The sequence below is a fragment of the Euphorbia lathyris genome, chromosome 3, assembly GCF_963576675.1.
Source record: "Euphorbia lathyris chromosome 3, ddEupLath1.1, whole genome shotgun sequence".
Taxonomy (NCBI): domain Eukaryota; kingdom Viridiplantae; phylum Streptophyta; class Magnoliopsida; order Malpighiales; family Euphorbiaceae; genus Euphorbia; species Euphorbia lathyris.
In genome coordinates, this window is record NC_088912.1 from 83,678,740 (window position 1) to 83,692,764 (window position 14,025).

The window sequence follows — 14,025 nt, forward strand, 5'->3', positions numbered from 1 at the left end:
AATAGCGTAATTCCAAGCTTCGATAACGAAACATAATTTTTCTATTGACAGAAGATGTACAATTTCAAATCTTAATGGTTGGCTAGAACACTGTAATTTAAAAAGTGACCACAACATAAAATTGTATCGGAAAAAAAATCATTTTTCATTTATAAAACTTAAAATTGCACTATCTAATCCACATAGTACATAACTATATTATTTTATATGCAGAGACTAAATCTGTTTTTTCTCAATAATCATATAGTTAAATTTATAAATTATCTTACTCACAAACAATTCAAATCTAGATTCAATCAAATAGAAAAACCTTAAAAGAAAAACTTTAATCATAGTATTTTAATTTAGTAACCATGCAAAATGTCAGAAATATATATATGTTTATATCTAGCTTTATCCCATAATTGTTAGATAATAATCAATGAATCAATCATGGAAAACTGTAAAACCATGATGTAAAATAAACAAGAGTAAACCCCAAAATGTATCTATATATCTATCTCGAGATTGATTTAGAAATGATGCTTTCTTTTTACAAAATGGGTTAGCTTTTTAATTTCTCTAGCTTTATGTGTCTCATTATAAAAACTATAATAATTAAAGTATCAAGAAAATAAAAAGAAAAGCTTAGTAATTAAAAAGCAAATTGAAGAAAGAGATATATTTTTATTTCCTGGTGTTCAAGGAAGAGAACAAAAGAAAAGACAGAAAGTGCAACGTCAGAACTTCAGCCGTAGGGTTCCCTCTGCCCCTTCCTGCTGTCTCTGCTTATTTTTTTTTTTTAATTTTTTTGGAGTCCTTCAGAATCACACACACACCAGATACCTTCTCATCCTTATCTCTCTCTCTCTCTATCTATATCTCTTGTTTCTCTCTCTACTGTGTGTTTTTTTGTTCATTTTGGTTGGAGTTTTTTGAGTTTTTATTGAAAAATGATAGTTTAAGGATCTGGGTTCACCTCAAAGTTTCTTTCTTTCTTCTTGTTTCTTTTCAGTTTTCAAAAAACTACACTTGTCTCTTTGCTTGAATCCAAACTTAGAACAAACTATAAACACTTTTTAGAGAGAGTTTCTACTTCTTTCATTCAGTTTCTATCACTTTCTCCCCCTTTTTCTAGGTTTTTAGATCTTCTTATCTAAGTGAAGAAGAAGATGATAAAAAATTCATTATTTCAGCATCAACAACAACAACAAGAAGAAAACATGTCTAATCTCACTTCAGCTTCTGGTGAAGCAGCAAGTGTTTCTTCAGGCAATAGAAATGATACTTCAGCCACAAATTTCCATCATCACCAATACTTTGCTCCTCCTCCTCCTCCTCAATCTCAACCTCCCCTCAAGAAGAAGAGAAACCTCCCAGGAAATCCAGGTCTGAATTTCTCATCTTTACACCCCTTTTATTCTTATTTTTTGATTTTTTGATTAAAGATTGGTTACAGAGAAAGGGTAAGCGGCGAACATCCAGCTATGTTGGCACCCCACCACAGATCCTAACTTTGATTAAGGGTTTGGGTTTAATTTTCAGTAAATAAAGATCCTAACTTTGATTTGATTTGGATTGTGTGAATTAATCAGACCCAGAATCAGAAGTGATAGCTCTATCCCCAAAAACACTGATGGCAACAAACAGATTTGTGTGTGAGATCTGCAACAAAGGATTCCAAAGGGATCAGAATCTGCAACTTCATAGAAGAGGTCATAATTTACCATGGAAGTTAAAGCAAAGGTCAAAAACAGAAGTAATAAGGAGAAAAGTGTATGTGTGTCCAGAAGTAAGCTGTGTTCATAATGATCCAGCAAGGGCACTAGGAGACTTAACAGGAATAAAAAAGCACTTCTGCAGAAAACATGGGGAGAAGAAATGGAAATGTGAAAAGTGCTCAAAGAGGTATGCAGTTCAATCAGATTGGAAAGCTCATTCAAAAGTATGTGGCACTAGAGAATATAGATGTGACTGTGGAACTCTTTTCTCAAGGTAACTAATTCTGAGACCTTATTATTATCATTTTTTATGAAATCTATGCTTTCAATGTTAGTCTGTTTTAATAAATGTTGGGTCTTGTAGAGTTGCATTATTTGGAAGTGAAAGATAGAGAGTTATAGGTAGAGGTGTAGATACCTTAGTATGGGAAAAAAGATAATAAATTGGAGGGAGGGGGGGAGCTTAGGTGGACAAAATGAAGCTAGTTATCAAAAGGAAATGAGAGAAAACGAGAAATTTGCAGAGAGATAGTGAGAGAAAGTCAAGTACTGCCTGGCATTATTGCTGAGTATTGTTTCCTTTTGTTTTCTTGTGGTGTGATTTTTTGTTTTCATTATCATTTTTTTTTTATTTTTTTATGATTGAAGAATCTTATTTTTGGAATTAATTTCAATACCTTGATTAAGAGAATTAATTATAAATTCTTCTACTTAAGGGGCGTTTGGTTCATAAGGAGTAAGGAAAAAGGAATCAAGAAAGAGAAACTAAAAAAAATGAAAGAAATAAGCATTAATTCCCCAATGTGTTTGGATATGTTTAGAAAATCGAATGAGGTAAAGGGAATCCAATTCCCTCCAGGATTTGGGGTAATGGCTTAACCTAAAGTGGGGTAATCCCATAATCTAAAATGGGTAAAGGGAATGAGTTTTTTTTTTAAACAAACAAGAACAAAGGGAATGAAACCCTCCCATTCCTAAAGACTCCGAACCAAACGCCCCCTAAATCTATTGGTTTCAAAATGTGGAGTTCTACATTGGATCAAGTGAGTGAACTTGATTGATTACTGAAAAATGAAGGATTAAATCATTATTTAGCTCTTGATTTAAATTCTCGATCTATTTATTTGATATTCTAATTAATGCAATTTCATCTAATTTGGATAAAAGTGTAGTAAAATTGTTATTTTATTGATATATGATAATAGTTTGACACTTGGACTTAATAGATTTTACTTTAGATATTTATTTTTTGTTTTTTAAAATTTAATTAATTATTTTTACATATGAAAATCTATATGGTAAAAAAACTTTAAGATGTTTATATCATGTCATGTCAAAGAGATAAATAATAAATCTTTGTCTAAATTGGACGAAATTTCACCAATTGAGTTAGGTCATGACCAATGACAATTTTGTGGATAGGTCAATAGTCAAATAGTGTTTTAAGTCAAAAATCAATTACATATCATTTTATCAGGAATTAATCGGCCAACAAATAAAATTTTACAATTGTCAATTTTTCATTAAAAATGTATAATTTCTTCAAAATCTGTTATCGTATCATAAATGTGTTATGTATAGTAATATATATATTTCACATAGCATAAAGAGCTAGGGGCCAAAATTGTTCTATGGGTTTTAAAAAAAAAAAAAAACTACATTTCCAAGGAAGATTAGTTTTATCCTTACTTATCGTTAAATTTAAAGGTGTTAGTTTAACTATTATTTGACTTTCATAATAGACATTCCAAACAATTTTATTAATATACTGAAACAGTTTTATACATTTTAGTATATTATTTGTAAATGTGTCAACTGCATAGTACACATATAACGCAAAAAAAAAATTATAATTAACTTATATGTGACAGATTTAGTTGTTAGTATTTTATTAGTTTATTTATAACTTTGTTTTGATGCAATAAATATTTTAGATAAAATTATAGTTTTGAATGTTTAATGTTTGATGTTAATTATATCTTAGCCATAATTAACTAGTCTTTTCTTTTTTGTTAGATAGGAGTATTTGTATAATTGAGTGTACTTTGGAAACGTTAATTTTATTATTTCGCATATATTAAAGGTAAGTATGCACTTTCCCGCAAATAATATCGGAAATTTAGACTTTGTCTCTAATATAAATCATATCAAATAAAGCTTACAATCGTGTAAACTGATTAGTTATTTCTGTAAATCGTGTTGTTATGGTTTACAATTCTAATAAAGGCATGATTTGCAGGAGGGACAGTTTCATAACCCACAGAGCATTCTGTGATGCATTGGCAGAGGAAAGTTCAAGAGCAATGACAGGACAACCAAACCCACTTCTTCCCTCTCATCAACCAAACATAAACCTCCAAATCCCCCAATTCAACACACATGATTTACAAGCATTTTCACTCAAAAAAGAGCAAGAAAGTTTCACTACTCTCAGACCAGAACTCCCCCCATGGCTAGCCTGTCCACAACAACCCTCAGCCTCAGCTGGCCCCCCACCACCACCCCCCCAAGATCATCCTCATCATCCTCATCATCATCAATCAATCCTACAAGAACTAAGTAGTACTCCTCCTCCAAATTCAAACCCTAACCCTAACCTAGGACCCACATTACCTCATTACCAAACACTAGTTCAATCATCCCCACACATGTCAGCCACTGCATTACTGCAAAAGGCAGCCCAAATGGGTGCAACCATGAGCTCTAATAAAACTACCTCTTCCTCTTCCTTCAGACCCCACCACCATATTCTCCATCACGTGTCTGCTGATTCTCCCAATAATACAACTTCTGCTGCCTTCGCTCTCAATTTGTCCTCACGTGATCACCCCCCACCACCACCATCTACCTCTTCTACGCCGTCGTTTACCACCACCACTACCACCGGTTCTCTCCTTCAAGAAATGATGAACTCCTTATCCAACTCCAGCTCTGGGTTTGATGATGCTTTTGTTGATGGGGTTTTGAATAATTCTAAGAAAGATCTCAACTTTACAACAAATGACCAAAATGGTGTCCCCGGAGGTTCCGGAGGCACCGCCGGAGAGGGTTTGACGAGAGATTTCTTGGGTCTGAGAGCGTTTTCGCATAGTGATATACTGAGTATGGCGGGTCTGGGTAATTGCGTCAATACAACTTCTCATGAGCACCAACAACATAATCCGTCGCAAAAGACATGGGGAGGTTAGCTAGCTAGCTATATATAATATAATATAATATAATATAATATAGTTTATTTGGAATTTTCTTTCATTTTTGTCTTATAGTTTTTTTTTTTTTTTTTTGGCAATTTTAGAAAAACTTTCTTTTTGCCTTTCCCCAAGGGAAAAACATCTCAGATTTAAAGTTCAGTGCCTTATTGCTGTAATTTCAGATAATTTTCTTGTCTTGTCTTTTCTTTTATATATATACATATGTTATAATTGTTTATAATTCTGCTTCTGTGTATATATAGCCTATAAAAAAATTATAAGCACATATTAAACAAAAATTAATATATTTGTTAAATTTTTTTTTTGGTAAATTAATATATTGAGTTATTTGGACCGTTCGTATATACTTCATTACTATTCTCATTTGATTTTTTTTCAATAATTTTTTGGAGGAATATTGTGTCAGAACTCTAGAGGATTTCAACTCTAGAGGATCTCTGGCCATAATAATATTAATAATAATAGCTCCTGATTTCCTCGAGGATTGATAAGATTAGAAAGTAAAAGCATAAGGTTCAATTTTTTTCCTATTATTTGTTTTTTTAAGGTAAAATGAATATTCTATTAATGATGTAAAATAGGTAAAATAAGAACATCAGTACAGCCACAGTTCTCATAAATTGAGGGCTGAGACACAAACAATTTAAATTTATTCCTATTATTTATTAGAAGTTAAATTATAAAATTTTAATTTAATGTTTGTAAGTAAAAGATTTCTATCTAATAGAAATATTGACGGTTGATCCTTCATTTAATTATATCACATTAGACAGTTCACAAATAAATTATGTCTAGAGATGTTTGTTCCGTTATTAACACAATCAATCAGAAAAAAAAAAAAGTCTAAAATGTTTACTAGGTTATTAATACATCTGCAAACAAACTGTGATGATACTTTTCAGTTTATTTAACAAATTTGTTTGGAAAGTGTGATATAATAGTTAAATAACAGTCGATCTAGTACATTTAAAAAAATTGTTAGATATGAGTAAAATTAATCTTGTTTGAAAATGATAATAAAAAAATTTACATTTAAGACGAAGAGTGCTTGATGCGCCAGTTAGGAGGACTGAAGAGTGGCAAACAGATGTAATTATGAAGGATAGGGGAAGATCTAAGCAAACTTGGAAGAGAGTCATCGAGAGTGATATGACTTTATTGGGGATTGAGAAAAATATGGTAGTTGATAGGAAGGAGTAGAGGGAGAGAATTTATGTCACTGACACAACTTGATTTCACGGTTTTATATGATGGTTCATGTTAGCCGACCCCGAATCATTTCGGGCTTTGTTGTTGTTGTTGATTGCATATATCTTTTCATCAATATATTAAAGGTAATGACCGATTAGGAATGTTGTTTACAATGTGAAGCGTGTAATCGAGTTGAGTCAAGTCGAATCGAACTTTTGGTCTGTTCATGCTCGGCTCGGTAGAAAATAGACGAGTTCAAGCTCAACATTTTATTCGTGAGCTGTTCATGAACTGCTTATTTATTTGTTCACGAACTTTGTTCACGAAGAGCTTATTAATTTTGTTCATAAATTTTGTGAACAATTCATTAATTATATTGATTTGAATTTTTTTTAACACAAAATTACGCAGTTTTATAGTCCTCCCTAATAAAAAAATACTATTATTAAAAGTAATAATCAAACCAAGTTTGCTTACAAGCTTGTTCTTTAACATTATAATTGAGTTTGTTCATGAATCTGTAATTGAGTCTGATCACGAGCTTTCGAGTCGAATTTCGTCGTGATCAAGTAAACACGGTTAAACTTTTATTGAGTTGCTCATAATCGGCTCGGCTCATTTATAGTTTGTTATTTTTATTTTTTTAGAAAGTTTTAATAATTAAGGGTTTCAAATCGCTTAGACTAAAAATCTTAATTTTAAATCTTCTAACATATGCTTTAAATTTTAAATGGGAAAAAATTCACCTAAAAGATACCTCGTCAATTTCAAACCGCGCAATTGGATTAACTTTTTTTTTTGAAAGATCAATTGGATTAACTTAGTAGAGAATGGTTAGCATAATAATTAGTAATGAAGCATTCATTGTAATTAACACTATAATGATTCAATATTTGATTTGAATTTGTAATATCATAACGATTAATAAGACTAATTAAGCAAATTATTGCATCAAATCATGGTTGATTAGATTACAAACCATCAACTTCTAGCATGAATGACGTCCCTGCCTAATTATTTTTTGTTCAATTTTGCCCCTTTTTCTATTAATTTCTGAAAATAAAAGCAAAGTTGCCAAATTTTTAGAAATTGACACAACAAAAGGATTAATATAAGAAAAAAAAAAGAATAGATATCCTGAAAAGTTGACAGTAAGTAGTAAAAAAGAAGAAAAATGACTGTCTTATTATGTAAAGTTAAGTTTCCATGAAAGGTAAACTTATGGTATACATGCATGTGTTCCACTAATGCCATGAATTGTTATGGTGGTCCAAATATTGCTGGACCGCATGCTTATGCTTGTTTATTCATAAAATAACTTACATTTTTATAACTTCTTTTTATCAACTTTACATTCAATTAATATATATTAAGACATTTGAATCCCTAAATGCTTTGAACTTATATTTAATTTACTTATTTCTTTTGGGATTCCCTAATCCTCATTAGTGTGAATGTCTCCAATTTAAATAATTCATATTCTTTATAAACAATTATATTTAATAGGGCTCTAAGTCTAAATTTGTCTCCACCATTTTCAATTTGGATCCAAATAATGATACATGTAATAATTTGGGCTCGGGTAAAAAAAAAAACCATAAAACAGAACTCGTATATGGTTATAGAGACCGAGAGAGTGGGCATTGGGATGCCAGTGTCCTGACTGTCGAAAACCACTCCTTATTAATGGTGGCTGATTGATAGTTTTCCATGTACTCTTCATCCATTCGTCTTCATCTGTGGGGATGTTAATTATGCCTGAGAGATGAATCATTGTGCATCTTTTTTTTTCCCAACTCTTATAGATTGAGTTTATCTTTTGCATTTCAAGTAGTTCAAACATGATTCCACCATTATCCGAGTTCAAAATTGCTCTTTAGAAACATTAAAGGAAAAAATTTACCAATTGTTTTGTTATCAATATATTTATAGTTATCCTAAAACGTTGAACGGTTGGGAGATAATTTAGACTCTAACATTAAATAATATAAATAATGGGTTTCATACATTTTTAGCTCAGGTTTGTTTAAAAAAAAAATACCAATACTGTTTTATATTTTGAAAACATCTTATTTATCTTATGAAACTTATTTAAATTGATCTATTAAATCTTTTGATTAAAGGTACTGCTCGACACATCCTTGGGGTTTTGAGATTTCACAAATTTTAACAAGTGATTAAGTATAAATAATAGGTGAAAAGTCAAAGGATGGGTGAATGGAAAATAATGGTTTAGAGCATCTCCAACAGCCTCCTAAATTGGCTTTTAAGTTAAAATTTAAGGAGGGAGAATAAAAAATCAGCTCCAACAGCCTCTTAGTGGCTCCTCAAATCACTAAGAGCCTTTCCATCCTCTCTATTAATAGAGAGCCTCTCTCCACCTTTTAGTGCCTCCTAACTCATTTTTTATTAATAATTTATTAGTGAAGATACTCTCTCCTTTCACTATTGGTAAATATCACAACAATTAATAATTTTAATAATAAAATAATAAATAAGGAGTGAATATAAAAAGTATTGTTGGAGATGATATGTTTTAGTCACTCTTAAATCACTAAGAGTCAATTATTTATATTATTGTTGAATATAAAAAGTATTGTTGGACATGCTCTTAAGCGGGTTTTAATTTAAGTTTTTTAGTAACAAATAATTAAAGTATGCATAGGGTAGGGATATAAATGGAACAGAAAAAGCATGCATAGGATTCTGAAAGAGAAAAGAAAAGGAAGATTTAGTAGATGTGGTGTTTGTTCACAGACCTAAATAAAAAAGAGATGCTGGTTGATACCTGAAGTGGGTGCAACTCCTAAGTGGGTTTCAATCCCGATGACGGATCTGTTTTGCTCTTTGCCCTTTCAATTTATATCATTATTACTACTTTTTCTCTTCTAACTCACCTATAAATATTAATCCAAGGGAAAATTATAAAATTTGGTTAAATTGAATACACATTTATCACCATTAGATGAACTTACTTTATTAAAGTCCATTATCATCTAATGGTGGTAAAAATAAAGTAAGACTTACTTTGTTAAAAACAAAATAACCATAAAAAATACTTTAATTTATTTATTCAACTTATTACATATTTATACTGTTTTTATGTGATTTTTTCATAATATCTTTAATCTTTCATCTTCCCACTTCGCTTTTCTTTTCCTTATGCGAACGAGTTTCTCTTTTCAGACCTTTGATCTTCCTTTCTTCCTTTATATTTCGCGAAATCTGCACCATATCTCTTCATTACTATGTCTTTCTCTTCTTTCTCTCTTCAACTCATGATTCTCCATCTTCCTATTGCTAGAAAACGACGGCATGGTTCTTCATCTTCATGTTTCTGCTCGTCTCTTGGTTTCTTTCTTCTTGTGTGGATCGTAGCAATCGTTATTCTATATTATTTTCATCGTTTTTTCCAGTTTATCATATGGTTATTGACGAAAAATGTAAGTATCTACTGTTTTTCTCTGTGTTTTTTTTCTTCAGAAAATCACTTCGCGTAAACTGGTTTCGCGAAGATCTGCGAGGGGCAAGAGCCTGAAATGTGATGATTTGACCTCGCGAAATCCATATTTCGCGAGGTAAAATCGTCAAATTTCAGGCTCTTCCCCCTCGCAGACCTTCGCGTAAACTGGTTTCGCGAAGATCTGCGAGGGGGAAGAGACTGAAATGTGACGATTTGACCTCGCGAAATCTATATTTCGCGAGGTAAAATCGTCAAATTTCAGGCCCTTCCCCCTCGCAGACCTTCGCGAAACCATATTTTCGCAAAGTAAAAGCGTCCTCTTTATACTCGCATACCTTCGTGAAATTTCATTCTCTTCCTAACACGATTAAATTTTTCTGAAGGTGGTTGAATACATAACATCCCTGATAGGAAGGTGGTGTACTGGGGTGTAGAGGAGATTACTTTCCTTCCTGTACAGGGAGAAATTCCCATCAAGATTGGTCACATTGACTTTGAAATGATTAGTTAGTAGGAGTTTATTGTGTCAATCTTGTTATGGAGGAGTTGAGGTGGAGAACCTGTGAAACATCCATCCCAAAAGGTATGGACTTCCATTTTCATCCCAAAAGGTCTGGACTTCCAAGATTGGGAGAAATTTCCATCCAGATTCATAACGTTCACTTTGAAATGATTTGTTAAGAGTTTATTGTGGCAATCTTGTTGTGAATTTTGATAATGTTATGATTTTAATGTTGTTATTGTGACAATCTTGTTGTAAATTTTAATAATGTTAGAATCTCCTGTTGTTATGCTTTTTTTTTTGTTATATACCAATTCGCATATTTCACAATATGCGAAGTTTGTAAATTAAAATGGCTTAAAAACACATCTTTTACCAATTCGCGGACTTCACATATTGTGAAATCTGCGAATTAAAATCATCTACTGAACCAAACATTATCTTCGCAGATTTCACAATATGCGAAAATCTACAAAGTCAGACGGGAGGGAGAAAGACGAAAGGCTAAAAAAATTCTAAATGTTATATATATATATTAAGGGTATTATGGGGAAGTCACATAAACAGTCTAGATATGTAATATGTTGAGTAAATGAGTTAAAAATGTAAATGACTCTCTCATTTGATCCAATTTTATAATTTTCCCTTAATCTTATATAATGATAGAGTATCTCCGCTAACATTACGTATTATATTAAAATATAATATTTTATTTTCTAACTAATATACATCACTTTTAGCAGTTTTTATTAAAAAAAATACTTTAATAATAAGCAATTTTAAAAATTGCCCCTATAACCTCACAAATCATTACTTTATATATAATTTATTTCCATCATAAATATTAGCAGACAAATATAGTAGATAGCTAAATTGTTTTTTTATATTAAAAAAAAGGTAAACAACTTTGCTAAAAGGTTGTCAAAAAATGGCAACATTGCTTGAAAATTTCAAGCACTCACCATCACTTCAATGGTTGTCAAAGTTATTACCACATCATCAAACATCATTCCAAACACCCTCTATTGGAGCAGTTAAACCATTCTAAGTTTAGATTTAATAAGTCTAGATATTACAGTAAATGACCAAATTCTATATAATCATTAACACCTATGTGAACATGACTGCTATTAGAGATACTTTTAGCGCTAGATATTTTTATGCAGTAAGATACTAAAATCATCTAAAATTTTTGTTGAAAATTATAAATTTACTTCCAATATATAAAATAGCATCCTTTTAATCTCAATATTAATATTTATAAAATGGTGCAATTATATAAACTTGATGGCTGAACATTTATGAAATTATACTAAAATAACTTCAGATTCCGTTATCCAAGATTATAAATTTTATTTTATTTTTCTACAACTTTCAAATAGTCCACACGTGAACTTAGCACCTATAGTCCTTTATAATTTGTTGGTGTGTCACTAAGAGTTAAAAAGAAAAGTGACCACATAAATATTTATAATTGTTTTTCTTGTTTAAATTGATTTTGATATCTTTCCATGGAAAAATAAAATTATACCGCAGGCATACACAGATTTTTCTTACATGTTCAATGTTTTTTTTTTTTTTTGTAAATTATATCCATTCCGATTAAAGTATCTGTTTGGTTTACCTGGTTGTTTGCTGTTATTTTTATTGTTTATTGTTTACAGTTGAAAAAATGTTTTTCAAAAAACATTGTAAAAAGCTATAAAATATAAAAGATTCTTAACAAAATACTTAAAACTCTCAATTTTAAAGTGAAAAGACAAATATAAGCAGAAAAATAGGTAAACAAACACCCTCTAAATTTTAATTATTTTCACGGTATGACCACTCAATTTTATACTTTTTAACATTATAACTAAACATGACCATTAAAGACTTCAAAATGGAAATGTTCACGAATTAAAGTTGTTTATAACGACATTTACCATTAAAACAAATTTTTTATTTTTAAAAATTACCATTTATTGATCTTTCTCTCTAAAAACACCCCCTAAATTTTAATTATTTTCACGGTATGACCACTCAATTTTATACCTTTTAACATTATAACTAAACATGACCATTAAAGACTTCAAAATGGAAATGTTCACGAATTAAAGTTGTTTATAACGACATTTACCATTAAAACAAAATTTTTTTTAAAAAAAAAATTACCATTTCTTGATCTTTCTCTCTAAAAATTGACTTTCTCAAAATGAAAATTTTGAGAATTAAAGTTGTTTAGAATATCATCAATTCTTGAATTTTTTTATTTTTAAGTCAATGGTAATTTTGAGACATTATTAAAATTTAGTAGCCATAATGTTAGAAAGTATAAAGTTAAGTGAGTTTTATGTTACATTTTGAAGTTTAACGACCATACCGGAAAAATAAGTAAAGCTCACTAGCCATTGGTGTAATTTATCGAGATTTTTTTATGGATAAAGTATAAATTTTCTCGTAACACTTCTGAAGAAGTAAAAACATATATTTTTTAAGAGTAAAAATATATTTTTAATATAAGAAATACTAAATTTTTGTCCTCAATATATTCCAGAGCCTTCATCAAGTCACTTCTCAATTGAGCCAAACCCGCTTCCATTTTCACTTTCTCTCGCGGTCGCATCTATAGATGTCATTGCATCATCTTTTTCCTTAGTCAAACTATCCATTTGCCCAGCCAGCCCACTCTCTCTTTGGTTAAATGCTCAATGTGCCTTTTCAGGATAAGGATCTCTCTCTTCCGAGATCTCGCATCCACTAGAGCCTTCTCAAACTCCTTCTCGTCCTGCCTCTGTTGCAGCAAGCCATACTCAACTCCACCAATAAAAACTACATAACTACATGAATACATAGAATATGTACAAACACGTAGAGATATCGTGAAAGGTTACCACTCCACTAGACGTGATCGCATGGTTTATAATGCTCTGCGATCACAACCCCTCAATACGGTTTCTCTCCCTCAGCAGTATGGCTAGTGAAGCTAGCTACCTCCCAAGAATATTGTTCGATATATCTTCGTGAGGTTCTATCTGCCTTATAAAGCGCGGGTACTCCAAGGACCTCCGCTCCATGTCCTTCATGAGCCGCTCATAGTCATATGTGGCGTCACCTTGGACCGACTCCTCGCCTCGAGCATACCCATCTCCAGTTGTTAGATCCTTCCCATTTTGAGGATCCACCTTAGATCTTTTGGGCACTAGCTCACCGCAAGCCAAATCCTCATCCTCTTCTAGCATAATTATCTCATAGGAACCTGTAACGGGGTTACTCTCCTCCACTACTCCAACCTCCTCCAACGGACTTGAAGATTGGACGACTGGCTTCCGGGCAAGCCTATTCTTTTTGGTACCCACCCTTGCAGTCTTAGGTGTAAGCCCTTAGGAATTCCTACAACATGATCATCCACTACAGGTGCCACATTTCCCATTGACCCGAAATCAACACTCTGTTCAAGAGTCGAAGAGGACACTTTGATCATCCTTTGCGCAGACTGGTTCGACTTAGAAAATGGATCATAGTTGAAGTCTAAAGGAGGCACTTCGACCCATCGATACTCATATGTTAAGGGCTCGAAGTCAAAATTGAACTCCATATTATCTAGATCAATCAACCAATCAGGAGCGAGACTGTCCAACCTTCCACCTGCAAAGCAAACAGAAAAGAAAACAAGTTAGGAAGTATAGAAATGAATCAACACCGCTCTCCAATCTCATGAACACTCTCTAGAGGCGCAATTTCCATAGGAGCAAGCTCAACCACGATAACCTCAATTGCTTACAAGTCAACTAAGTCCCATTGGTCAAGACCCTTCATAGCACATACTTTTAGAGACCATTCTTCTTCCACCCCTCAAGATGGTCCGCCCACCACATAGAATAAATGAACAACCCATTGTCCAAAAAGCTCATAATAATCTCATCGGTGTCGCGCTTAGGCTCCAGTTGAAGCCCCCCTAACCACTTCACCATTTGT

General features: G+C 32.0%; 1 protein-coding gene across 1 annotated transcript; it reads left to right on the forward strand.

Moving 5' to 3' along the window:
* The first annotated feature begins 718 nt into the window (after window positions 1-718).
* LOC136223704 (protein indeterminate-domain 7) lies at window positions 719-5,125 on the forward strand. The gene is made up of 3 exons (XM_066011833.1): window positions 719-1,368; window positions 1,575-1,974; window positions 3,940-5,125. Exons 1-3 carry the CDS (start codon window positions 1,152-1,154, stop codon window positions 4,886-4,888), a joined length of 1,566 nt encoding a protein of 521 aa, XP_065867905.1. The 5' UTR covers window positions 719-1,151; the 3' UTR covers window positions 4,889-5,125.
* The last annotated feature ends 8,900 nt before the right edge of the window (window positions 5,126-14,025 follow it).